Source organism: Podarcis erhardii (assembly GCF_964252035.2).
Source record: "Podarcis erhardii genome assembly, chromosome: 13".
Taxonomy (NCBI): Eukaryota; Metazoa; Chordata; class Lepidosauria; order Squamata; family Lacertidae; genus Podarcis; species Podarcis erhardii.
Window position 1 is genome coordinate 21,441,960 of NC_138502.1, and position 25,705 is coordinate 21,467,664.

At 42.4% G+C, this 25,705-nt stretch overlaps 1 protein-coding gene across 1 annotated transcript in view; it reads left to right on the plus strand.

The window, feature by feature from the left end:
• The window catches only part of LOC309326369 (vomeronasal type-2 receptor 26-like), a 27,985-nt gene extending 2,365 nt beyond the window's left edge, over positions 1 to 25,620 (plus strand). The window contains exons 3-6 of the mRNA XM_081835002.1: positions 18,982 to 19,842; positions 20,475 to 20,702; positions 21,313 to 21,439; positions 24,552 to 25,620. Of these exons, the coding sequence (XP_081691128.1) occupies positions 18,982 to 19,842; positions 20,475 to 20,702; positions 21,313 to 21,439; positions 24,552 to 25,540 (2,205 nt within the window). The 3' untranslated portion in view covers positions 25,541 to 25,620. The remainder of the gene's footprint in view (positions 1 to 18,981; positions 19,843 to 20,474; positions 20,703 to 21,312; positions 21,440 to 24,551) is intronic.
• Positions 25,621 to 25,705: the final 85 nt, after the last annotated feature.

A 25,705-nucleotide genomic window follows, 5' to 3' on the forward strand; every position in this document is an offset into this window, starting at 1 on the left:
TTCAGCTAAGTTGTTGTGTGTGTAGAACAAGGCCTGCACATGCAATGGAACCTCCCTGCTGCTTCCCCCCTGCAGCTCCTAAACCCATTCTAGGTTTCCCACAAGGCTCCAGGGAGTAATTATGGAGTTCATGGAGAATAAGGGGAGGACAGGGGGGGGAAGTGCCATTGCCTAAAGGGACTTTATTCACCATGTGCTTGGTCCACAGAGTGCTACATTGAAACCTACCATATGGCTTTAAAGGGGGAAAACAGTCATGCTTAAAATGTGCATTATCTTGTTTGAATGCTGAAAATATTCCATATGCAGTACACTTTCTACCAACAATGTAAACAATTCCTTTTCAGAAGTAGCACAGCCCAAATTTAAGACATGTAGTAAAACAAGCTACTATTTACTATTTACTATTAGAAAAATAGATATAAAGCAATAACAAAAATAAAAAAATGTATATTGAGAAACTGAAATTACATGATCTGAGAAGCTATTAATCTCAATTTATTTCTTCAAATAAGTAAAACATGTGAATCAATAGAATGGTTTTTAATTGTTTTTTATTACTTATACCCCGTCCATCTGATGGTTTGACCCAGCCACTCTGGGTGGCTTCCAACAGATGTCTTTGAAAAGTTGCGTCGTTGTTTAACTGTTTGACATCTGATGAGATGACATTCCACAGGGCAGGTAGGCAGGTGCCACCACCAAGAAAGCCCTCTGCCTGGTTCCTTATAACTTAATTACTAGCAGTGAGAGAACCTCCAGAAGCACTGGCAGAGGAAGAGGAGTGCAGGTGGAACGCACAACCCCCGGCAGCACGATCCCAGTAAGTGCCATCGTAGCTGCCACCCACCCGTGCTGGGTGCCACGCCCCTGCAGGCAGCATACCCCGCCCCAGGATGTGCACCAGCCCCGCCCCCACCTGCTCTCCGCTCCCTGGTGCCGGAGCATGATGCTCCATGACTAACCAGAAGGCCCTCGGAGCTGGACATTATTGTCTGGGATGAACAGGGCCTGAATATATACATATTCCTATATACAGGGCCTGAATTGTGCTCAGAAATGTACTGGGAGACCAGTGTTATAACATCATGCTCATCAGGGAGGAAGGTGGCTGTGACTTTTTTAATTAGTTTTATGCTTTCTGCTAGTTCTTCCAGGGCTGGCATAGCTTCCCCCCAGTTCTGGACTAGGATCTGTGGAATAATGTGCCATATACCTCAAAAAACCTTTTTTGCTGATATGTCACATCTGATGGAACGGTTCTTTGCTTAAAAGCAAGGATGGATAGTCTTCGCATGTGAGGAGGTTGCAGATGAATGACAACCCTTGGCTAATGAACTTGGAAATGAGGAGAGATTTAAGTCAGCTCCAACAATGACTATAAAAGTATCCAATTTTTTAAAATTTTATTCTAGATATGGATGCCTGCACCGAATGTCCAGAAGATCAATACTCAAACTTCCACCAGAACCAATGCATTCCCAAAGTCATAACCTACCTTTCATACGAGGAACCTTTAGGAATGACTTTAGCTTTGTCTGCTCTTGCTCTTGCTCTGATCACAGCTTTGGTGATAATAATATTTGTGAAGCACCAGAACACACCCATCGTCAAAGCCAACAACCGAAGTGTCACCTACATTCTTCTCGTATCCCTCCTACTGTGTTTCCTCTGCTGCTTGCTTTTTATTGGAAAACCTGGACAGCTAATTTGCTTACTCCGACAAACAACTTTTGGCATCATATTTTCTCTTGCTCTTTCCAGCTTGTTAGCTAAAACCATCACTGTGGTCCTGGCATTTATGGCTACGAGACCAGGATCCAGAATGAGAAAATGGATGGGGAAAAAGCTGACAAACTCTATCATGTTTTCAGGCTCCTTTATTCAAGCAGGAATTTGTACCCTTTGGCTGAGTATTTCTCCCCCATACGCAGATACAGACATGTCCTCCGTCAATGGGGAAATTATAGCAGAGTGTAACGAAGGCTCAACTGTCATGTTTTATAGTGTCCTGGGCTATATGTGCTTCCTGGCCATTGTCAGCTTCACGGTGGCATACCTTGCTAGGAGGTTGCCAGACACTTTCAATGAAGCCAAATTTATCACTTTCAGCATGATGGTGTTCTGCAGTGTTTGGTTGTCCTTTGTTCCTGCCTACCTGAGCACCAAAGGAAAATACATGGTGGCTGTGGAGATCTTCTCTATCTTATCCTCTAGTGCTGGGTTACTGCTTTGCGTCTTTTCCCCTAAATGCTATATTCTTTTGTTCAGGGCTGACTTGAATAACAGGGAGCAACTAAAATCAGGAAAAGACTAAGTTATATGAGAATTAAAAACAGATGGCACTTCCCTCCCCTCCCCCCTTTCAAGTATGCTATCTGAATGGTAGAATGAATAGTATAATGACCGACACATACAGTACTTCACAGAGGTTAAATATACTGAGAAACATCCTTTCTAAAGCTTTCTAAAGCTTTCTTGACCTGAAAATTAATCTCAATGATGTTAATGGACCTTTTCTTTGACATTTTAGTGAAATTATTTGCAAGTCAAGATCCACAAGGTGAAGTTGCATATTTATTCTCTTCATACTCAACAGTCAAAGAGAATTATTGACTGAAATTTGCATGAATAAATATAAAATAGGGACTGAAGGTAATAATATATTGTTATTTTCTCTCTGTTGGAAAAACGCTACTGAAAATGGTGGTTCATGGACCAGTGCCTGTATGTAAGCAATTGGCTGCTGGTCTGTGGTGATTTCCCAGAAATTACAGGAGTAGGAAGGGAAGGGAAAGGACAGCCAGGATACGGAGGAGGAGGAAGCGAAGAGGAGGAGGAAGAAAACTACCTGCCTATCTGCAGGGCCATAGCTAGGGGGCGGCAAGGTGGGCCCCCACCATGGGGCATAGGCGATGGGGGGCACAAAATTTGCTTAAAAATATGTCCTTAAATATAAAAATTGATTATTGCCTCATAAGAAATGGTTATAAATAGAGGGTGAATTGAATGGGTGGAGGGGTTGGGGTTGGAGGAGAGGTGGAAAGAAGAGCTACTTTGTCCATGGCCAAGGGTCGCAATCTGGACAGTTCTGCCAGGGGCGCAAGATCACCTAGTTACGGCTCTGCCTATCCGCCTATGTCAAGGGGGAGGGGCTGGAGTTGCTGCTGCTGCTGCTGCTGAGCCTGAATTGGGAGTAGGAAGGCAGGGTCCTTGGAAACACTCAGCCAGGGGAAGGAGGAGAAACCCACAAAGAAGCAAGGAGTGTCTGGTGGCCCCCTCAGGAGCAGTTCAGCAGTCTCCCTTAACTGGGCCTTGTTTATGGACCTTGTTAAGCTGGCATCTGTACTCTTTAGTTAAGTACTTCCCTTTCATTCCCAGATACAGACATGCAGTCACTGAATGGTTAATTCATATTTGAATGCAATGAGGGTTCAGCTACCGTGTTTAATTGTGTCTTGGGTTTTATGGGTTTGTTGGCTGTCATGAGTTTCATTCTGGGTATCCTAGCCAAAAAGTTACCTGATGGTTTCAATAAGAATAAGTATACAAATAATGCACTATTGTTTGGTCAAGAACATGCTGCAGAATAGCCCACTTTAAAACACCAGTCTGGATGGGTCCCTTGTTTCTTTCCATCTATCTACCCCTGCTCAAACAAGCTGATCCACTTAGAATATAACTCAGATTAATCACCCTTCTTAAGAGTCAACAGCCACCAACTGTTATTGATGTTGTTGGGTTTTCAATCTATGCATATTTTTATGGTTGGCTTGTAAAGGTAAAAAGGTGAAGGACCCCTGGAAGGTTAAGTCCAGTCAAAGGGAACTGTGGCATTGCAACCCTCATCTTGCTTCAGATCAAGGGAGCCAGGGCATTTGTCCACAGACACCTTTCCGGGTCATGTGGCCAGCAGGACTAAACTGCTTCTGTCCAACAGAAACGATGTTACCTTCCCATTGCAGTGGTACCTATTTATCTACTTGCACTGGCGTACTTTTGAACTGCTAGTTTGGCAGGAGCTGGGACAAAGCAATTGGAGATCACCCCGTCACAGGGCCTCAAACTGCTGACCTTCTGATCAGCAGACCCAAGACGCTCAGTCATTTAGACCACAGTGATTGTACTAAGAGTTATTATGCAGCTCCAAAACAGCACCATTACTCCTTTTCACAGACCCAAGAGAAGACAGACAAAGAATGTCCTTTCAATGTTTTATTCACTCTCACACTTATATGTAGTAAATCACTTCAATATATGCACCCTAGTTTCATGATCTTAGCACTAGTTGATACACTATTCTTAGGCTGCACAAGCTTAAGACTTGCTGATAGACCAAACAGCAAGTTAGAGTCTTGCTAAACTATGAGCTTTCTGATGTTGTAGTCAGATGAGGTGTGATTCTCTGTCAAATATGAGTTGCTGAGGTTGAATCCTGACAAGACAGAAGTACTGTTTTTGGGTGACAGGGGGTGGATGGGTGTGGCAGATTCCCTGGTCCTGAATGGTGTAACTGCCTGGGAGTTTTGGACTCACAGCTGTCCATTTTGGACTCACAGCTGTCCATGGAGGCGCAGGTTAATTCTGTGTCCAGGGCAGCTGTCTACTAGCTCCACCTGGTACACAGGCTAAGACCCTACCTGCCCGCAGACTGTCTCACCAGAGTGGTGCATGCTCTAGTTATCTCCCACTTGGACTACTGCAATGCGCTCTAAGTGGGGCTACCTTTGAAGGTGACCCAGAAACTGCAATTAATCCAGAATGCGGCAGCTAGACTGATGACTAGGAGTGGCCGCCGGGACCACATAACACCGGTCCTGAGAGATCTGCATTGGCTTCTGGTGATTCCCTCATTGCGAGAAGTGAGGTTACAGGGAACCAGACAGAGGGCCTTCTCGGTGGTGGCACCCACCATGTGGAGCGCTCTCCCTTCAGAAGTGCTATCCTATCTTTAAAAGACATCTGAAGGCAGCCCTGTTTAGGGAAGTTTTTCATATTTAATGATGTATTGTTTTTAACACTCGATTGGGAGCCGCCCAGAGTGGCTGGGGAAACTCAGCCAGATGGGCGGGGTATAAATAAATAATAATAATTGTTGTTGTTGTTGTTGTTGTTGTTGTTGTCAAACCTACTCCAGAAAATTCAGCAGCATTTTTGTGTATGTTTCTTCTAATATAATAATCACAATGCAATTTCCCCCTAAAAACCTTTTACAAGAAATTTACCCCAATGCATCTGTATGTTATTTTCACCAATACATATCACTTTATTGATGCACTGAGTGATTGTGCTTCAGCGTCCAGTGTTGTGATGTATCACAGGCCACTGTTTTGTTCATAATGCTATTTAGCATCCATATGAAGCTTTTGGTAGAGCTTAGGATGTTTGGGGAAAGCTGTCATAGAATCACAGAAACATAGAATTACAGAGTTGGAAGGGACCCCAAGAGTCACCTAGTTCAACTCCCTGCACTGCAGGAATCTCAACTAAAGCATCCATGGCAAGTGGCCATCCAATATTTGCTTAAAAACCTCCAATGAAATCTGAATGTTCTGTGGATAAACTTAACTCTAGCATTGGTCAGATCTGGATCTACCAGGCTACATAATGCTGACTACTTAGGACAAAATAATATGTTTATGATTCAGGTGGAAAAAAGAAAAAATCTTCTAGCACTTTTGTTATTCATGATACAACTTCAGAAGTCAACAACACACTGGGGAAAAGATAATCATACCTGTTAATGTCATTGACATTCAGCACATGCTAGCAACACACACACAAAAAAAGATTCTGAAAAAGAGCTATAAAACCCTTGTATCCTTCAGAACTAGGTCCAGATATCGGCAGGGCTCTATCATTCTTCTGTTAGATAATCTATCTTATACGTTAGGTTATATATCCACTTTTTGGCTTTAGAAACATTATGCAATGCAGTAGAGGGCACCATGGAAACTTACATTTGGAAGGGGCATTTTGTCAACAGGATGATGATGGTGATGGCATTGTTGCTTATACTGTTGTGTCATACTGTATGCAAGACACATTTCATTAATTGCAGCATACGTGATGATCCTCTCCCTATTCCTCATGAATTTTACCAATCAGGAGACCTTTTCATTGGTGGGATTGTTTCTCAAGTCGTGTTCCTATATAATGCACTCTCTTTCATGGAACAGCCTTCACAGATTGTGATTGGTGAGCCTATGTAAGACACCATCCTACTCCTCTCTCTCTCTCTCTCTCTCTCTCTCTCTCTTTCGCACACACACACACATACACACTTTTGTAATGTGTTCAGATCATAATTACCATAACACATATTTAATGAATATTGCATTTATTTATTGTGGGTGTGATGAAAATGTCATGCTGGCAATGTTTCGACTGGTTAGTCAATATTTTGCCTTCTATATTCTATTGCTGGACACAAGGCATTAGTAAGCCTTTCCTCATAAGTGCCAATGAAATGAATGGATCTGGTATACTTCTGTTTGCCCCTGCAAAATTACCTCCAAGAGGAATATACTATGGTACCTTCATAGTCAAACGCCTTTGTTGTCCAACAAATCGGCTCCTGAACACCACAAACCTGGAAGTGAGTATTCTGATTTGCAAACGTATTTTGGAAGCCACACATCTGACGCGGCTTCCTCAGCTTCTGACTGAGTGCAGGAAGCTCCTACAACCAATTGGAAGCCATGTCCTGGTTTTCAAACGATTCTGGGAGTCAAACGGACTCCCGGAATGGATTAAGTTCAGGAACCAAGGTACCACTGTACCTGTATTTAATTCTTGGCCACACTACTACTTATTTTTCAAAACATTTTGCTTCTTCTTTCTTCATTTCCATTTCTGCCCCTCCCCATGACCTTTCAATTATTTTGTGCTTTTAATCTTTCATTTAACATTATTATGTTTGCACAATACAACTTGTTTCATTGGTCCTGTTGATTTCAGCCTGCACTTCACCTTGACTATTCCCAGAAAACGGAGGGAAAATTCCATTTTATTGCCACAGGCCCAACATCATATCTCACTCTCTAATGAGAGTTTGTGAATGATAGCTTCATTATTACTTATTGAAATACATTTAAATGAACACAGATAAATTATTGTTGGGGTTATGAATTTCAAAGGTAATTTTCTGAATTGGCCTTAAATAATTGTTGTATGGATTTCAAATGCATATAGAATATTAATGTGCATTTCTGGGGAGGGAGTCCATAATCATATTCTCAAAGAGGTCCATGACCCAGAACAGATTGAGAATCAATGCTTTAGTTCTATATTGATCAATATCTGAAATATTTAAAGGATCCCTCTTTTATTTCAGATCTGGATGCCTGTGTGAAATGTCCAGAATATGAGCATCCCAACAATGACCAAATCCAATGCTTTCCCAAGGTTCCAAGCTACCTGTCTTATCTTAGCATTCTTGGCTATTTCTTTCTCTCAGATCACAATGCTTGATCTTTTATAACGTATAATAACAGATCACTTCCTGGTGCAACTGGAAGATCTGGTCAGATCACTTCCTGGTGCAACTGGACTTCTCTGCGACCCATCCCCTCTGCAGGGAGGTGGGACCAATTCGGATGGTCCGCCCCCGCCACTTAATGGATCCAAATGGTTGCCAGAGAGTGGTAGGGGATGCTTTATCCCATGTTGATGGCCTTTCAGCTGATTCCCTGGTGGCCCGCTGGAATGTGGAGTTAACCAGGGCTATTGACTGTTTGGCTCCGAAGCGCCCTCTCCGATTGCATGGAGCCCGGAGAGCCCCGTGGTTTTCCACGGATCTGAGGGCAATGAAACAATCGTTGAGACGGCTAGAGCGCCGGTGGCGGATAACTCATTCCGAATCTGACTGGACACAGGTTAGAGCTCAACGTCGAGCCTACCAAGTGGCGATAGCGACGGCGAAGAAGAATTTCTTCACCGCCTCTATTGCATCTGCAGAAAACAGCAGCAGGAGACTTTTTCAGGTGGTTCACAATTTAGCGGAACCACCTGCAACATCGGGGCCCAGTACGGGCCACATGTTCTCCTGCAATGATTTTGCAAAGTTTTTTGCAGATAAAATCGCTCAGATTCAGGAAGAAGTAGACTCCACCATGGGAGCAGGGCCGGAGCGGGAGAGTGCTAGAGTTCTGTCTAGTCAAGTTGAGTGGGATCAATTCCAATCTGTTACCTCCGAGGATGTGGACAGGCTGCTTGGACGAGTGAAACCAACCACCTGTCTCCTGGATCCTTGCCCATCCTGGCTTATAAAAGCTAGCCGGGAAGGACTGGGCGATGGGCTTCATGGGGTGGTGAATGCTTCCCTCCGTGAGGGAGCCTTCCCAGACCCGCTGAAAGAGGCGGTTATTAAACCGCTTCTTAAAAAACCATCTTTAGATGCGGCCACAATGGCCAACTATCGCCCAGTCTCAAATCTTCCATTCTTGGGCAAGGTGATTGAGCGAGCGGTTGCCGAACAACTCCAGGCACGCCTGGAAGAAGCGGACCATTTGGATCCCTTCCAGTCGGGATTCAGGCCTCATCATGGGACTGAAACTGCCTTGGTCGCACTGGTTGATGATCTCCGGCGGGCTAGGGACAAAGGTGAGAGCTGTTTCCTAGTTCTGCTGGATCTCTCAGCGGCGTTTGATACCATCGACCATAACATCCTTCTGGACCGTCTTAAGGGGCTGGGAGCTGGGGGCACTGTCATACAGTGGTTCCGCTCCTTCCTCCTGGGCCGTGTTCAGAAAGTGGTGGTGGGGGATGAGTGTTCAGACCCCTGGGCTCTCACTTGTGGGGTGCCTCAGGGTTCTGTCCTCTCCCCCATGCTTTTCAACATTTACATGCAGCCGCTGGGAGAGATCATCAGGAGGTTTGGGCTGGGTGGTCATCAGTATGCGGATGATACCCAGCTCTACCTCTCTTTTAAATCAGAACCAGTGAGGGCAGTGAAGGTCCTGTGTGAGTGTCTGGAGGCGGTTGGAGGATGGATGGTGGCTAACAGATTGAGGTTGAATCCTGACAAGACAGAAGTACTGTTTCTGGGGGACAGGAGACGGGCAGGTGTGGAGGATTCCCTGGTCCTGAATGGGGTAACTGTGCCCCTGAAGGACCAGGTGCACAGCCTGGGAGTCATTTTGGACTCACAGCTGTCCATGGAGGCACAGGTCAAATCTGTGTCCAGGGCAGCTGTGTACCAGCTCCATTTGGTACGTAGGCTGAGACCCTATCTGCCTGCGGACTGTCTCACCAGAGTGGTGCATGCTCTGGTTATCTCCCGCTTGGACTACTGCAATGCACTCTACGTGGGGCTACCTTTGAAGGTGACTCGGAAACTACAACTAATCCAGAATGCAGCAGCTAGACTGGTGACTGGGAGCGGCCGCTGAGACCATATAACACCGGTCTTGAAAGACCTACATTGGCTCCCAGTACGTTTCCGAGCACAATTCAAAGTGTTGGTGCTGACCTTTAAAGCCCTAAACGGCCTCGGTCCTGTATACCTGAAGGAGCGTCTCCACCCCCATCATTCTGCCCGGACGCTGAGGTCCAGCGCCGAGGGCCTTCTGGCGGTTCCCTCATTGCGAGAAGCAAAGCTACAGGGAACCAGGCAGAGGGCCTTCTCGGTAGTGGCGCCCGCCCTGTGGAACGCCCTTCCAGCAGATGTCAAAGCGATAAACAACTACCTGACATTCAGAAGACACCTTAAGGCAGCCCTGTTCAGGGAAGTTTTTAACGTGTGATATTTTACTGTATTTTTGGTTTTTATGGAAGCCGCCCAGAGTGGCTGGGGAGGCCCAGCCAGATGGGCGGGGTATAAATAATAAATTATTATTATTATTATTATTATTATTATTATTATTATTACACTCCGATAGTCAAAGCCAACAATCAGACTCTCATCTACATCCTTCTCATCGCCCTCCTGCTTTGTTTCCTCTGCTCCTTTCTCTTCATTGGACAGCCTTGAAAGCTGACCTGTCTTTTCCAACAAATAACTTTTAGCATCATCTTCTCTGTGGCTCTTTCCAGTGTTTTGGCAAAAACCATTACTGTAGTTTTGGCATTCATGGTAACCAAGTCAGGATCCAGGATGTGGAAATGGATAGGGAAAAGGCTGGCAAATTACATTGTCCTTTTCTGCTACTTTATTCAGGCTTCCCTTGGTACTCTTTGGATGTAACATGAGGTACCACTGTACACTCACTGAATGGGGAAATCATACTTGAATGTAATGAGGGTTCAGTTACCATGTTTTATGGTGACTTAGTCTATATGTGTTTGCTGGCCATTGTCAGCTTCACCTTGGCTTTCCTTGCCAGGAAGTTACATGACAGTTTCAATGAGGCCAAATTTATCACTTTCAGCTTGCTGGTGTTTGCAGTGTTTGGTTGTCCTTTGTTCCCACCTATCGGAGCTACAAATGAAAATACATGGTAGCTGTGGAGATATTTTCTATGTTGTCCTCTGGCTTGCATCTTTTCCTCTAAATGCTACATTATTATATTCAGACCTGAGCTGAACACCAGGGAACAACTTATCAGCAAAAAAAGTAAAAGAACATGAGTGCATATCATTATTCTGCTTGCATATGTAGTTCATTGGAAATGCTGGTTGTAGTGATGTCGTAATAATTCAGCCATAGGTACTTGCTTAAGCAAACAACTCTTCTCATAGTACTGTTTGCAGAGTTTAGCCAGAAACATGCCATTTCTTTCTCACTTTGGTTTGCTAACATTCCTTACATTTGAATAAAACAATTCTTGATTAACTGTGCAGAAGCATCTTGGTGGATTCCTAACTTAGGTCGTAACTCCAGCAAAAGATCCTAAACCTCTCAGCAGTGTCTATATGAAGATACATGAGTGATGGGTGCATACATGTGAGTCCAGGGACACACTTGTAACACCCTCTGAAAGGCTTGAATAATTCTCTCCAATATTATCAGTAATCTAGTCATTCTAATAAGCAATTGTTGTATATTTGAAAGTACTGTATTAGCCTGAATACAAGCCTCATGTTTTTCCCTAATTCCTACCATGAAAAGTGTAAGTGCGGCTTACATTCGCAACCTTATGGTATGCAGCCAGGAGCGCGGGGGAGACAGTATCAGGAGCGTGGCAAAGTGGTGGCCGACCCAAACATAGTTCCCTGTTGTCTCCCCCAAGGCCAGGAAGGGAGAGAGCAAGGAAAGGGGAAAGGCTGCTGGCAACACAGTTCAGCTCCCCACCCCCACTATGCAGCCAGGAGCACCGAGGAATGGAGAGGCTTATTTTCGGGTATTTTTAATTTTCTCTCTCCCGCCCACTTCCAATTTTAAAGGAGCGGCTTATATTTGGACCAATACGGTATCGTTGTTATTTGTGTGTGTGTGTGTGTGTGTGTGTGTCAGGGAACTGCCATCAGAGCAAGAGTCGGAGGCAGGGCTCCAGAGCAATGCCGGAGAGGGGACTAGCAGGGGGGAAGGATTTCAGCGTAACACCCATAGAGAAGAGAGGGAGATGGAGGAATTGGTGACAGGGCTCCAAGACCCTTCACCTGAAACTAGTGGAGAGAGCGCTGGGACGCCCCTGCCGTCCCCTTACTTGCGCAGACGCGTTCCGCGCAGGGAACATAGGAGGAGACTCGGGGTCAAACAGCTTTTATGCTGGAAGAGGTTCAAGAAACGCCCACTCTCGGATTCTGCAAGTGACTAACAGGTCACGGAGGGCGAGCTCCGACCCTAAGCATGGTTGGGCAAGCAAACTAACTGAACTGAAGTAAATTTACGCACAAGTAACCCCTCACGAACATTACAGCATGCATATATATATATATATATATATATATATATGCAGGTTTTGGTGTCCTCGGGTGTCTTCCCGTGTAAAAGTTGGGGTGTCTAGGCGACGTTTCGACGAGGTCTCACTCGTCATCTTCAGGCTGGTGCTTTCGGCTTCTTGTTACTGGAACAGAGCAGGATCTCAGTGTTTGAGTTCCTATAAATACTGTAGAGGGGGTGTGGTGTATAGCCTCCAATGTTCTGGGCAGAGAGGAAGTTCCCAGGCTAGTGTGCCTTTTCTTCTTTTGTTCCTTAATTACTTGAGAGATATCTTGAGTGATTTCTTGAGTGATATCCTGAGTACCACTTAGGTGGGTCATTAGGTGTGGATTAGTTGTTAAAGTTTTTGTGTCTTGACCTCTTGAACTTTGTGAAGAGTTTTCCTGAGAAGATGGCTGTACTGTACTTAGTTGTGCTCTGGCTTGGCTTCGTGTATAGGGGCGAGCTGTGGTTTTGTGGCTTGTGTCAGCCAGGTCTGTGTAGGGATTGCAGGGGGGTGCAGCATCCGGAGGTGCCACCATGGATTGGCTACTGGATGGTGTCTGTAATTCATCTGTGGAGAGGGTCTGGGTTTGGGTCTGGTGTGGTTGATTGGTGTTGGCGTTCTGTGTGCCTCTGGATCTGGTGTCAGTTTTTGTGGGGAGGGCTAATTTCCAGATGTCTGGCAAGCGGGATGTGTCGTCACGCTTGTTCATGTTGTGAGGGTGTTTCTCTATCTCGATGGCTTCCATGATTATTCTCTTGTGGTGATGTTCCGTGTTAAAGAGCAATTTGGAATCTGCAAAATTAATTTCGTGTCCTGTTTCTTTCATGTGTTGGAAAAGAGAGGAAGTTTTTTCTTCTTTTTTGACGGCATTCTTGTGTTCTGCGATACGTGCATTTATTCGTCTGTTTGTTTGTCCAATGTACATGGCTGGGCAGACTTTGCAGGGTATTTCATAGATCCCTTGGTTTTCCAACTGGATTTTATCCTTGGGGTTTCTGAGGATATTGGCTATTTTTTTGGTTGGTGCAAAAGGCTGTTTTGATATTGTGTTTATGGAGGATTTTGCTAATTTTATCTGTAGTGCCCTTGATATAAGGAAGGAGGGCCATGCCATTGTTTTCTTCTGTGTCTTGGTTTTTGGGGGGTGTTTCCTTTTGGATTAGCTTCGTAATCCTGTTTTGCTGGTATCCATTGGCAATTAACACGTTTGAGAGATTCTGTAACTCAGTTGTCAAGTGGTCTTTGTCAGCCAGGCGTTTGGTTCTGGAGATGAGAGTCTTGGCTACGGAGTTTATTTGTGCAGGGTGGTGGTGTGATTGTGCATGTAAGTAGCGGTTGGTGTGTGTTTTTTTCCGGTAGATAGTGTGTCCTAGGGAGCCATCAGGTTTTTTGTAGATTAGGACGTCAAGGAAGGGAAGTTGGTTGTTGGCTTCTATTTCCATAGTGAATTGTATTTTGGGGTGTAAGTTGTTGAGATGTGTGAGGAAGCTATCCAGTTTTTCCTTCCCGTGTGGCCAAATTACAAAGGTGTCGTCAACATATCTGAGCCAAAGTTTGGGTTTGTGTTCTGACTTGTCTAAAGCATTGGTTTCAAAGTGTTCCATGTACAGGTTTGCGATGACCGGTGAGAGGGGTGATCCCATAGGTGCTCCTTCTATCTGTTTGTATCTTTGTCCATTGTGGATGAAGTACGTGTTGGTTAGGCAGTGGTTGGTCAGGTCCAAGATGTATTCGGGGGGATTGTATTTGTTTTGAATAGCTGTCAAGGCTTCATTAATGGGCACTTGTGTGAAGAGAGATACAACATCGAAGCTCACAAGTAGGTCATTAGGATGTAGGTTTTGCTTCTTTATTGTTTCTATGAACTGGAAGGAGTTTGGTACGTGCTCTGTTCCAGTAACAAGAAGCCGAAAGCACCAGCCTGAAGATGACGAGTGAGACCTCGTCGAAACGTCGCCTAGACACCCCAACTTTTACACGGGAAGACACCCGAGGACACCAAAACCTGCATTCCTGTACCCGTGAAAATCTACGAAAGCAAATATATATATATATATATATTCTGACTGCCATACTTCTGGGGTTTTCCAGACATATCCATGATTCGTCTAAGACCTATAGCGTCTGGGGGAATTTCTGGCAATTATGAAATTGTCCAGGAAAACCCACACGTATGGCCATTCTAGAAGTGCTGGTTTTTCATTGCACTTCTTTAAAAAAACCTCAAAAACATTAAATTTCTTGGCGCTCAGGAATTATTTAAAGAAGTCCCCAAATTATTGCAGATTTGAAATCAGTGGTTAAAACAAGTACATTTTTTAAGGATTTAGAATGGCAAGCAACTGTATACAAACATAGGTGAAAACCTGCTTCTTGATCTTAGGAACCATTATGCAAAAATTGGTTAGAATATCTCATCCAAATGTACAGCGAACAAACAACTTTCCAAAATGTATAGCAGATATATTGAAAAACTTATATCTAGATCTGGAGACAGACAGCTTGGACCTGCTGGGGAAGTGCCACATACTACTAATTATACCTAAAATGAGAAAATAATAGTTGTATCACTCTAATAAGGAAAATTCCTAGTAGTTTTCTCATGCATGATACAACTTCACCAACACACTGGGGATGTGATAATCATCCTTAACTTTATCAAAATTATGGGTTTTTGCAACCTCTAGCACAATTGACATTCAGAGCCTATTAGCAAGATCAACTATCCACATCTGAAAAATGCTATAAAACCCTTATGTTCAGAATGGGATGTAGGTAAGAACTGGGTTCTGTTACTCGCTTCTAAGCTCATTTATATATGTATATCTTGAGATATACAGTACCAAAACTTGATTCTGCTGTGATACTTAAACCAAATAAATCTCTGCTTCTCAACCTTTCTCTTTGACCAGCATATCTTCCTAATCCCAGATTCTGACTAGGTATTCGTTAGCGCGCACACACAAAATGCAACCTGCTTATCAACTATTCACCTTACATTCTTTTGCAACAACTGATTTAGACGGCTACACCATTCTACCCCACTTTTGCACATTAAAGCATTGCTACATTTTCATTTTTCACCATTAGATGAAGAGTGAAAAAATAAATGATTTGATCCTGAATTTTGCTGACCTTAGATCCTATTTAAATCAATCCGACAACTCTGAAACAATTTAAGTCCCATTAATATAAGTGAGAGCTTAGTTACATCATTTAGTTGGCAACCAAAGGAAATATATAGTTCAATGACACTGGTGGAAAAGAGCCATTATTAACTACGTGCAGTGGTTCTCAAATTCCCTAAGATCAGTGAAGTAACAGAATCATCCACCATTCAAGTCAGTTTGTAGCAATCCTGATAAAAACTGTGTCAAATTCTGTACAGGAAAACTTTGGAGCCCGGATTTGGCAGAGGTATTCTATCAACAGGATCATGTTGGTCATTGTGTTGCTACTAGCACTACTATGTCATGCCGTATGCAAGAAACATTCCATTAATTGCAGCATATATGATGATCCCCTTCCCATTACTCATAAATTTTACCAGTCAGGAGACCTTCTCATTGGTGAAATTGTTTCTCAAGTATTCTACCTCTATGATCTCCTCTCTTTTATGAAACAGCCTACACAGATTGTGATTTATGAACCGATGTAAGAATTCAGTTTTTTATCCTCTTTCTCTTTTCTTCATTCTTTTATATATTTGGACCATATCAGGTGCTTGACCCATATTCATCTTGGTACATTGATTCTCAGCTTCTTGCATGTACAGTGGTACCTCGGGTTACATACGCTTCAGGTTACATACGCTTCAGGTTACAGACTCCACTAACCCAGAAATATTACCTTGGGTTAAGAACTTTGCTTCAGGATGAGAACAGAAATCGCATGGCGACGGTGCAGTGGCAGCAGGAGGCCCCATTAGCTAAAGTGGTGCTTCAGGTTAAAAACAATTTCAGGTTAAGAACAGACCTCCAGAACGAATTAAGTACTTAACCTGAGGTACCACTGTATTGAGTGATATAATATTAATAATAATAGGTTGTTGGAGAGATGGCCAAAAAAATTTCACTCTACATCTCTCTTCTTCTCAGCATAAAAAGTTAGGAGGCATGTCATAGTTTATATATGGACTATCTACCTTGGGCTTATTATTTGTTGTTTTTAGGCAAAGGGAATGAATCCAATAAGTGCACATAGAAGTTCATTAAGCAGAATGAACCATCAACATTTTAAGAATTCAGCATTTCAATTCAAATATTTTATTTATCATGTCTATTATCTTCTAAGGTTTTAAAGTTACACCACATTCTTGGCTATATAGTTGTTTTTATTAAAGTATTTTCGTAGTTAACAAGGGTATATACAGTGTCTCTGATTTCAATTCACAGAGACCTTTCTACAAGTCATTTATTCTTGAAAATCAGTTCTGAAGAATAGGAACACCTTTTTATAGAAATGCCTTTTTATTGCTTCCAGCACAATTGCTTTATTTATCAGCTGTAACAACTCTAAATTTCATTACAGTTCAGTGCCAAAGAACTACCAGCACATCCTGGCATTGGCATTTGCTGTAAAAGAGATCAACGAAAGTCCCAATATTTTATCAAATCTCTCCCTGGGATTCAGCATTCTTAATAGCTACTACACTGCAAGGATGACCTACAAGGCCACCCTCAGCCTGCTTTCTGCACAACATAGGTTTGTCCCCAACTACAAGTGTCACAACCAGAACAATCTAATAGCTGTCATTGGAGGATGTCTTTCTGAGATCTCTGTCAATGTGGCCATCATTTCAGCAATCCACAAAACTCCACAGGTAAGCTGTGGTGTTATGGTGATTTTACAACTGTGGCACACCATCATGATTTCAGTAGTTACCCATGATAGTTTGGTTAGAAACTACTTTGGGCCAAGTTATTTGATATTCTTGGTCTATCACTAGTAGTATAAGATGTTGGATACACCTTGTAAATGCAAGTAATGGTAATGGTAAAAAAGCTTTAATGTGACTGCAACAGGAGTGTAACGGACTCATTTGTACTGTTGAACCCCGAGAGTGGATCCAATCATTGTTTTATAATAAGGAAGCTCAGTTTAACAAGCCGAGCGTTCAATAAGAGGTTTCACCTCACTGGCCACCCGTAACCACAGAGGAAGTAGAGAATTTGATGACACAGCTAAAGAACAAAAAGGTCCCTGGCATAAAATTATATGCAAAACACCTCTGTATCAAATTAACTAGTTGGATGGATGCTGAGACTATCTTGGTGGAGGAGCAAGCTGGATTTAGACAAGGCAGATCTACCATAGATCACTGTTTTGTCCTAGCACATCTCATCAATAAATGCGCCAAGAAAACCTGTGGGGTCTTATATGCAGCCTTCATTGACTTGAAGGCTGCCTTTGATTCAATTTCACGAGTAAGACTCTGGGCCAAATTGAATATATCCAGTATAGATAAAAGATTACTAATTTTGATTAATGGCCTATATAAAGATACATAAGATCTTCCACAAATGGCCAACTCATAGGCCCTGTACCAGCCACCAAGGGGGTTAAGCAAGGCTGCATTCTAGCCCCAGCTTTATTTAACCTATATATCAATGACATGGTTAAAAGCTTAACATCTCCGGAGTTTCATGCTCCCAAATTAGCCACAAAACCAATCTCAGTGCTCTTATATGCTGATTATGCGGTTCTCCTATCCTGAACAAAAATAGGCCTTAAAAGGTTGATAGGAGAATTCTTAGCATACTGCAGGAGAGAACAGCTGGTGGTAAACTAACAGAAAACCAAAGTCATGGTTTTCACAAGGAAACATAGATCACATAGCTGGAGCATGCACAATTATCCAATTGAGCAGGTTAAAGCCTTTAAATACCTGGGCATAGTCTTCCAGTCATCGGGGTCATGGGATGTACAAGAAAAACGTGTTAAAGAAAAAGAAGCCCAAAGTGCTAAGATGTTGTCCTTTTTTTTCCATACAAAGGGCGGCAAATACATCCCAGCAGCCCTAGAAGTTTTTCAAGCCAAATCTTTGGTGCAGATACTTTACGGGGCCCAAATTTGGATGGGTAATCATTGTAGCATTCTTGAAACTGTCCAATCCAAATTTTCAAGGCAGACTTTTTCTGTACCACCCTGTGTCCCGAATGCAGCATTATGACTGGAGGCAAGTATTCCCTCTGTAGAAACTCAGTCCTGGCAAAGAACTCTTAATTATTGGCTCCATCTAAATTTAAATCCACCCGGTCTACTGCCCTTAGTGACACAAGACCCCCACAAAAGTGGGTTGTTTTAAAAATGTGCACCAAAAACACCTCTCCTGTGAACTACACCCACATCAGCTTCTCATGACGGGCTTTATTAAAGCAAAAAGGCTAATTGGACAGTGTCTGAAGGACTTAGAGCAACAGAACAATCCGGCCATTATAAAGAAATTCTGTCCTTGGTATGCCTTTTTTTCCCCTTCTCAGTTTGATTCCCTGGCACCATATTTGTATAAATTAACTATCCCAAAATACAGATGTGCCTTTACATTGGCCAGATTGGATGTGATGCCCTCTGCCATACTTGAGGCAGATACCAAAAGATTCCAACTGAGAAACGACTCTGCCCCTGTGGAGATGGTAATCTGGAAACAGTGGCTCATGTTGTTCTGTCCTGTCCCCTTTATTTTTCTATACACTATAAATTGGAAAATGACAAATAAATTGTTTGTTTTTACTGCATAATGATTTATTGTTCCTTAGGTCATTGTATTCCTCTCACGTGTCATCATGTTTTTGACACTATGATGAATAGAACATGTTCCTATATCAATCAATCATATATAAACCATATAAATTACAGAACAGAAATACATGTACTATAGATCCTACCTCCTGATTATCAAAGGTACATGCCCTTAAATAAAGAGGGAGCCAGCATACCTGCCTCAAAGCACTTGGGATGGAATGACATCTAGCCAGAAGAAAGGTTCTGCAATATTAAATAACATTAGATATAAGAGCAGTTCAACAATTGAACAGCCAACTGTTGCAGCTCCTCTTGCTCTCAATATCCACAGGTTGTTTGACCCAATTGCAAACAGGACTCACTGAAATACGTTGATAGAATATGTTTTTGGGATCCATTTGAATAATGCTTATAAATTTCCTTCCAGCTCACTTATGGATCATTTCTGCCAGGACAGCATGCTAAAATGCAATACCCTTTTTTGTATCAGATGGTCCCAAATGAAGCCCACCAGCACATAGGAGTGGTACGCTTACTTCAGCATTTTGGATGGACATGGGTTGGACTCATTGCTGTGGATGATGACAAAGGGGACAGGTTTTTACAAACAATTGTGCCAATGCTTTCACAAAATGGCATCTGCTATTCTTTCATATTAAGACTACCAAAATGGAATTATCTGGATGAAATTATAGACTTGGCAGTACAGCATTTTGACAGCTATACAATTGCATTTGAGGCAACAGCTAAAGTATTTTTTGTATATGGAGAACCTCCATCTTTTCAAGGTTTGAGAGTATTGCTGTTTGCAGCACCCTTCTTCTCTTTGCCACCTCTGGGTAGAGTGTGGATTGTTACATCTCACTGGGATTTTGCATCACTTTCTGTTCAAAAAGATTGGGATTTACAAAGCTTTCATGGTACCATATCCTTCACAGCTCACTCAAATCAGCCATCAGGATTCCCAAAGTTCCTTCAGATGCTAAAACCCTCCTGGGAAAAAGGAGATGGCTTTATCCAAGACTTCTGGGAGCAAGCATTCAGCTGTTCACTAGAAATGTCTATGGGCCAAGAGAAGAACCAGAAGAAAACCTGCACAGGGGAAGAGAACCTGGAGAGTCTTCCTGGAAGTGTATTTGAAATGAGCATGACTGGACACAGCTACAATGTCTACAATGCAGTACATGCAGTGGCACTTTCCTTGCATGCCATATACAAATCCAGCCCCAATGAGAGAAGGTTGATAGAAGGGGAGAAACAGTTTTCTCAGAAAGTTCAACCATGGCAGGTAACTGTAACTCATGTAAAAGTGAAAGATGAGCTAGCTTTTGATAAGAACATAAAAGGGGTTATATATCTGCATAATATAGTCCCACTATTTTTGTGCTTTTCATTTCATTTCATTTCATTACATTACATTACATTTCAATCTTCATTTTTTCTTTCAAATTAATTTTGGTAACAAATACCAACCATATGATAAAATAAGGTAGGGTTGCTTTATTTGTGTGATTGTGTGTTTGTAAATAGACATAACCAGTTTCCTATTTGGAGCCAACAGAGGGAAGTGGCATCATGTACTTTAAAGTTCTCACACGTGCTGTCCAAATAAAATGGGAGACAGACCTAATAGTCCCTATTTGTATAATATAGTCCCACTATTTTTGTGCTTTTCATTTCATTTCAATCTTCGTTTTGTTTCTTTCAAATTCATTTTGGTAAGAAATACCAACCATGTGATAAAATAAGGTAGGGCTGTTGTGTTTGTGTGTGTGTGTGTGTGTGTGTGTGTTGTAAATAAACATAACCAGTTTCCTATTTGGAGTGGCATCACATACTATAAAGTTCTCACACGTGCTGTCCAAATAAAATGAAAGACAGACCTAATAGTCCCTTTCTCTATATTCTCTTTCAATCTAGATCCATGACTTTCTCAGAGGCTTCACATTCAACAACAGTGCTGGAGATACTGTGTACTTTGATGAAAATGGGGAATTAGTTGTAGGTTTTGACATTACAAACTGGTTGGTTTCCCCTAATGGGTCGGTAATTAGATTCAAAGTTGGAAGACTGGAACCTCAGGCTCCGACAGGCAAAGAGTTAATCATTCATGATGATCAAATTGTGTGGCATCAAAGTTTTAATCAGGTGAAATATAGCTGCCTGTTTATTTTGTGTCTGTGACCATTTTTTGTCCTGTAAGCCATTTTTGGTAAGCCATTGAAAAGAACTTAGTACATTCCAGCTTTAATTTTGGTAAAAGCCAACAGAAAGGGTTGTACATGCCCATAAACACATCTTTAAATCTCCCACAGCAGCAAGTGGGAGACATCACCACTCTGGGTGGCTTCCAAAATAATGAAAACACAGCAAAACATCAAATATTAAAAACTTCAATGATATAGGGCTGCCTTCAGATGTATTCAAAAGGTTGTGTAGTTGTTTTCATGTTTGACATCTGATGGGAGGGTGTTCCAAAGGGTGGGTGTCTGGTTCCCTGTAATTTCCCTTGTCACAGTGAGGGGAATGCCATAAGGCACTCAGAACTAGACTTCAGTGTCCATACTAAATGATGTGTATGCAGATGCTCCTTCAGGTTTACAGGGCCGAGGCTGTTTAGGGCTTGGGCAAATGCCACAAGGCATTTGTACAGGGCTCATCCACGTTCTACCCCTCATATATGCTAGCTGTTGGAGAGGTGGATGACTGAGGAGCATTAATCTGTAATTGCAAATCCTACTTTGATGTTTCTCTATAGGTGTATCCACTTTCTATGTGCAATGACAACTGCTACCCTGGCTACAGCAGGAAAAAGAAGGAAGGGGAGAAATTTTGCTGCTACGATTGTGCTCCATGTCCAGAAGGAATGGTCTCTAAGTGGAAAGGTAGGAGGCATAATGTACAGAAATATCAATACAATTCCATAACACAGGATGTTTCTTTGGAGAATCTGTAGCCCATTGAATGTATATGAAGGTAGTGTGCAACACAGGTTTAAAACAAGTAACAATCCGCCCCCCCCAAAAAAAATTATCACTTTTAGAGACATTATGGATTGCATGCAGTGTAGCATTAAAGTCCCATAGTGTCGCTCTTGTTCCACCAGATGGTGTTTTTGTGCCAGTAGAACATTGCTGCACAAGAGAATGCATGACCAGGGTGCTCACTACTTTGCTGGGCAATAGATTGCACAAGGTTGCGCAGTGAAGTTGCCCTAATGCAACTGTTGCATTGGCTTCCTCTGCTGAGCAACGATACAATTCACTGATCTGCTAGAACAAGAGCCCTTTGGCTAGCAGACAGAGAAACTCAAGACAATGTACATGGGCCTTCCAGGAGGCCTTGGGACTAAAATTCACAAATTAAATGAACATACCAACATTTGGATTTGAAGGGCACTTTGTGAATACTTCACATCCAAAATCCCAGGAAATCCAAAAAACCCTGTAAAAATGTTTATTCCTGTTAAATGAAGAACTGTAGAAATGAAAACTATATTTCTCAATGTGGGTATCCCCCCCCCCTTTTCTTTTTTTCTTTTGCCAAGGTCTTCATACTATTTTTATACTGAAAGCAATCCTCTAATGCGTGAAAAGTTTTCTTCCAATGCTTGCAGACTGCTTTACAAAAATAATAATTGTCTTCCTATTTTTTTTGACGTGGGTTTGAAATTGCCTTAAAATTATGAGGTGGCCAAGGGTGGTGTGTCCATTAAACATTTGTCCTCTGCTTATTACATCATCTTCCTGTCACTCATTGAAACACATGAAGCCATGGAGAATGGTTCCCAAGTACATGAGAATATTGTGGACACTGGTTTGGTATTTACATGAAGTTGTTACACTTACCTTAAAAAAACCCCTCTGCTCCCATTTCTTTAAAAGTGCATTAGGAGATACCATTGGGTTTTCAGGAAGCCTGGGTATCCAAGAACATTGCCAAAAGCTGACCACTTTGTTTAAAGACAGGATTCTCACAAAACTCCTCAGTCCCCAAGAAAGCCAAATCAGCACTGTTGTTTAGTCGGTTTGCCGTGTCCGACTCTTCGTGACCCCATGGACCAGAGCATGCCAGGCACTCCTGTCTTCCACTGCCTCCCGCAGTTTGGTCAAATTCATGTTGGTAGCTTCAAGAACACTGTCTAACCATCTCATCCATTGTAGTCCCCTTCTTCTTGTGCCCTCAATCTTTCCCAACATCAGGGTTTTTTCAGGGAGACTTCTCTTCTCATGAGGTGGCCAAAGTATTGGAGCCTCAGCTTCAGGATCTGTCCTTCCAGTGAGCACTGAGGGCTGATTTCCTTCAGAATGGATAGGTTTGATCTTCTTGCAATCCATGTGACTCTCAAGAGTCTCCTCCAGCACCATAATTCAAAAGCATCAATTCTTCAGCGATTAACCTTCTTTTTGGTTCAGCTCTCACTTCTGGGAAACCATAGCTTTAACTATACGGGCCTTTGTTGGCAAGGTGATGTCTCTGCTTTTTAAGATGCTGTCTTGGTTTGTCATTGCTTTTTTCCCCAAGAAGCAGGTGTCTTTCAATATCGTGACTGCTCTCACCATCTGCAGTAATCATGGAGCCCAAGAAAGTAAAATCTCTCACTGCCTCCATTTCTTCCCCTTCTATTTGCCAGGAGGTGATGGGACCAGTGGCCATGATCTTCGTTTTTTTTGATGTTAAGCTTCAGACCATATTTTGCACTCTCCTCTTTCACCCTCATTAAAAGGTTCTTTAATTCATCCTCACTTTCTGCTGTCAAAGTTGTGTCATCTGCATATCTGAGGTTGTTGATATTTCTTCTGCCAACCTTAAATCCTGCTGGGGATTCATCCAGTCCAGCCTTTTGCATGAGGAATTCTGCATATAAGTTAAATAAACAGGGAGACAATATACAGCCTTGTCGTACTCCTTTCCCAATTATGAACCAATCAGTTGTTCCATATCCAGTTCTAACTGTAGCTTCTTGTCCCACATAGAGATTTCCCAGGAGACAGATGAGGTGATCAGGCACTCCCATTTCTTTAAGAACTTGCCATAGTTTGCCGTGGTCAACACAGTCAAAGGCTTTTGCATAGTCAATGAAACAGAAGTAGATGTCTTTCTGGAACTCTCTAGCTTTCTCTTGACAGAATTCTAGTAGGCTTTGCCCTGCTTTGTTTTGAACTCCGAGGCCGAACTTGCCAGTTGTTCCTATCCTCTTTTCTAATTTTCGGACATGATTTCTTTTTAATAAGTTAGTGGATTTTTGTGTTTTTTTTAATGGTGAGTTTTGGCATACCTCAGCAACCTACTACAGTGGTCCCTCGGGTTACAAACACCTTGGGCTACAAAAAAAATGTGGGTTACAGACTCCGCTAACACAGAAATAGTACCTCGGGTTAAGAAATTTGCTTCAGGATGAGAACAGAAATCGTGCTCCAGCAGTGCGGCGGCAGCGGGAGGCCCCTTTAGCTGAAGTGGTACCTCAGGTTAAGAACAGTTTCAGGTTAAGAACAGACCTCCAGAAAGAATTAAGTTCATAACCAGAGGTACGACTGTAAAATAATGGAATTTATTAAATTAGGAAGTTACTAATGTCCAAAAAACATTTAGAGGAGGTTGATGATTTACATTTATATCCCACCTTTAATCCAAGGAGCTCAAGATTGTCTTCACTGTTCTCACCCATCTCTGTTGTATCCTCACAAAAATCGATGATAAGGTGAGAGACAGTGAAGCTCAGGAAGCTTTGTAGCTGAATGCAGAATTAAACCCTGGTCTCCTAGGTCCTAGTCCAACACTAACCATTGTGTGACACTGGATGTACAGTATACCATTTCAACATCATCCACAGATTTATTTGGAACTGCAACAAAAATGCTCTCACTCCCTTTTAGAAATGTGGAGCTGGCCAAAGGACTACAAGAAGACAAAATGAGACACTTCAGTTGTTGGTCAGCACCTTTAAATAATTATTTAAAATACAGTAATTTAAATAATTCTTCTTCTTTTTTCCAGACATGGATGCCTGTGCCAATTGTCCAGAAGATCAGTATCCCAATAAGGAAAAAACTCAATGTATTCCCAAAGTTCCAAGCTACCTCTCTTACAAAGAGAATTTAGGGGTCAGTTTAGTTACCTTAGCTATTACTTTCTCCTTCCTCACAACCTTAGTACTCTTAACTTTTGTGAAGCACAGCGATACCCCCATAGTCAAAGCCAACAACCACACCTTGACCTACATCCTTCTCATCTCCCTCCTCCTTTGCTTCCTCTGCTCCTTCCTCTTCATTGGAAAGCCTGGAAAGGCAATCTGCCTTCTCCGACAAACAGCCTTTGGCATTGTCTTCTCTGTGGCCCTTTCCAGCATTTTGGCAAAAACCATCACTGTGGTTCTGGCATTCATGGCAACCAAGCCAGGCTCTAGGATGAGGAAGTGGGTGGGGAAAGGACTTTCAAATTCTATTGTCCTTTCTTGCTCATTTGTTCAAACTGGCATCTGTACTCTTTGGTTGAGAACTTCCCCTCCATTCCCAGATACAGATATGCACTCAATCATGGGGGAAATAGTACTGGAATGTAATGAGGGTTCAGCTGTCATGTTTTACTGTGTCTTGGGCTATATGGGTTTCCTGGCCATTGTCAGTTTCTTTGTAGCTTTCCTAGCCAGGAAACTACCTGACAGTTTCAATGAGGCCAAATTTATCACTTTCAGCATGTTGGTTTTTTGCAGTGTTTGGTTAACCTTCATTCCAACCTACCAAAGCACCAAAGGGAAATACATGGTAGCTGTGGAGAGTTTCTACATATTATCCTCCAGTGCTGGATTACTGGGTTGCATATTTTTCCCTAAATGTTACATTATTGTGCTTAGGCCAGAGTTGAACAGCAAGGCACAACTGATAAACAGAAAAAAAACTGAGGGAAAAGCAATAAATCCATTTAGCTCTTCTATAGAAATTATTGGAAATGCTGGTGAAGGGGACGTCATGACAATTCAAGCATAGGTGCTGTCTTAAATAAACATTGCACACTCAATTTATGGGGAATGGAGTTGAAATGGAAATATCCTGTTTCAATTTGCCCACAAACCCTACCTTAGATTTGCTTCTACGGACCTACTCCTGGAGTAACAGTTACCTATTTCACAAAAAAGAGCTGTTCTCACTCCT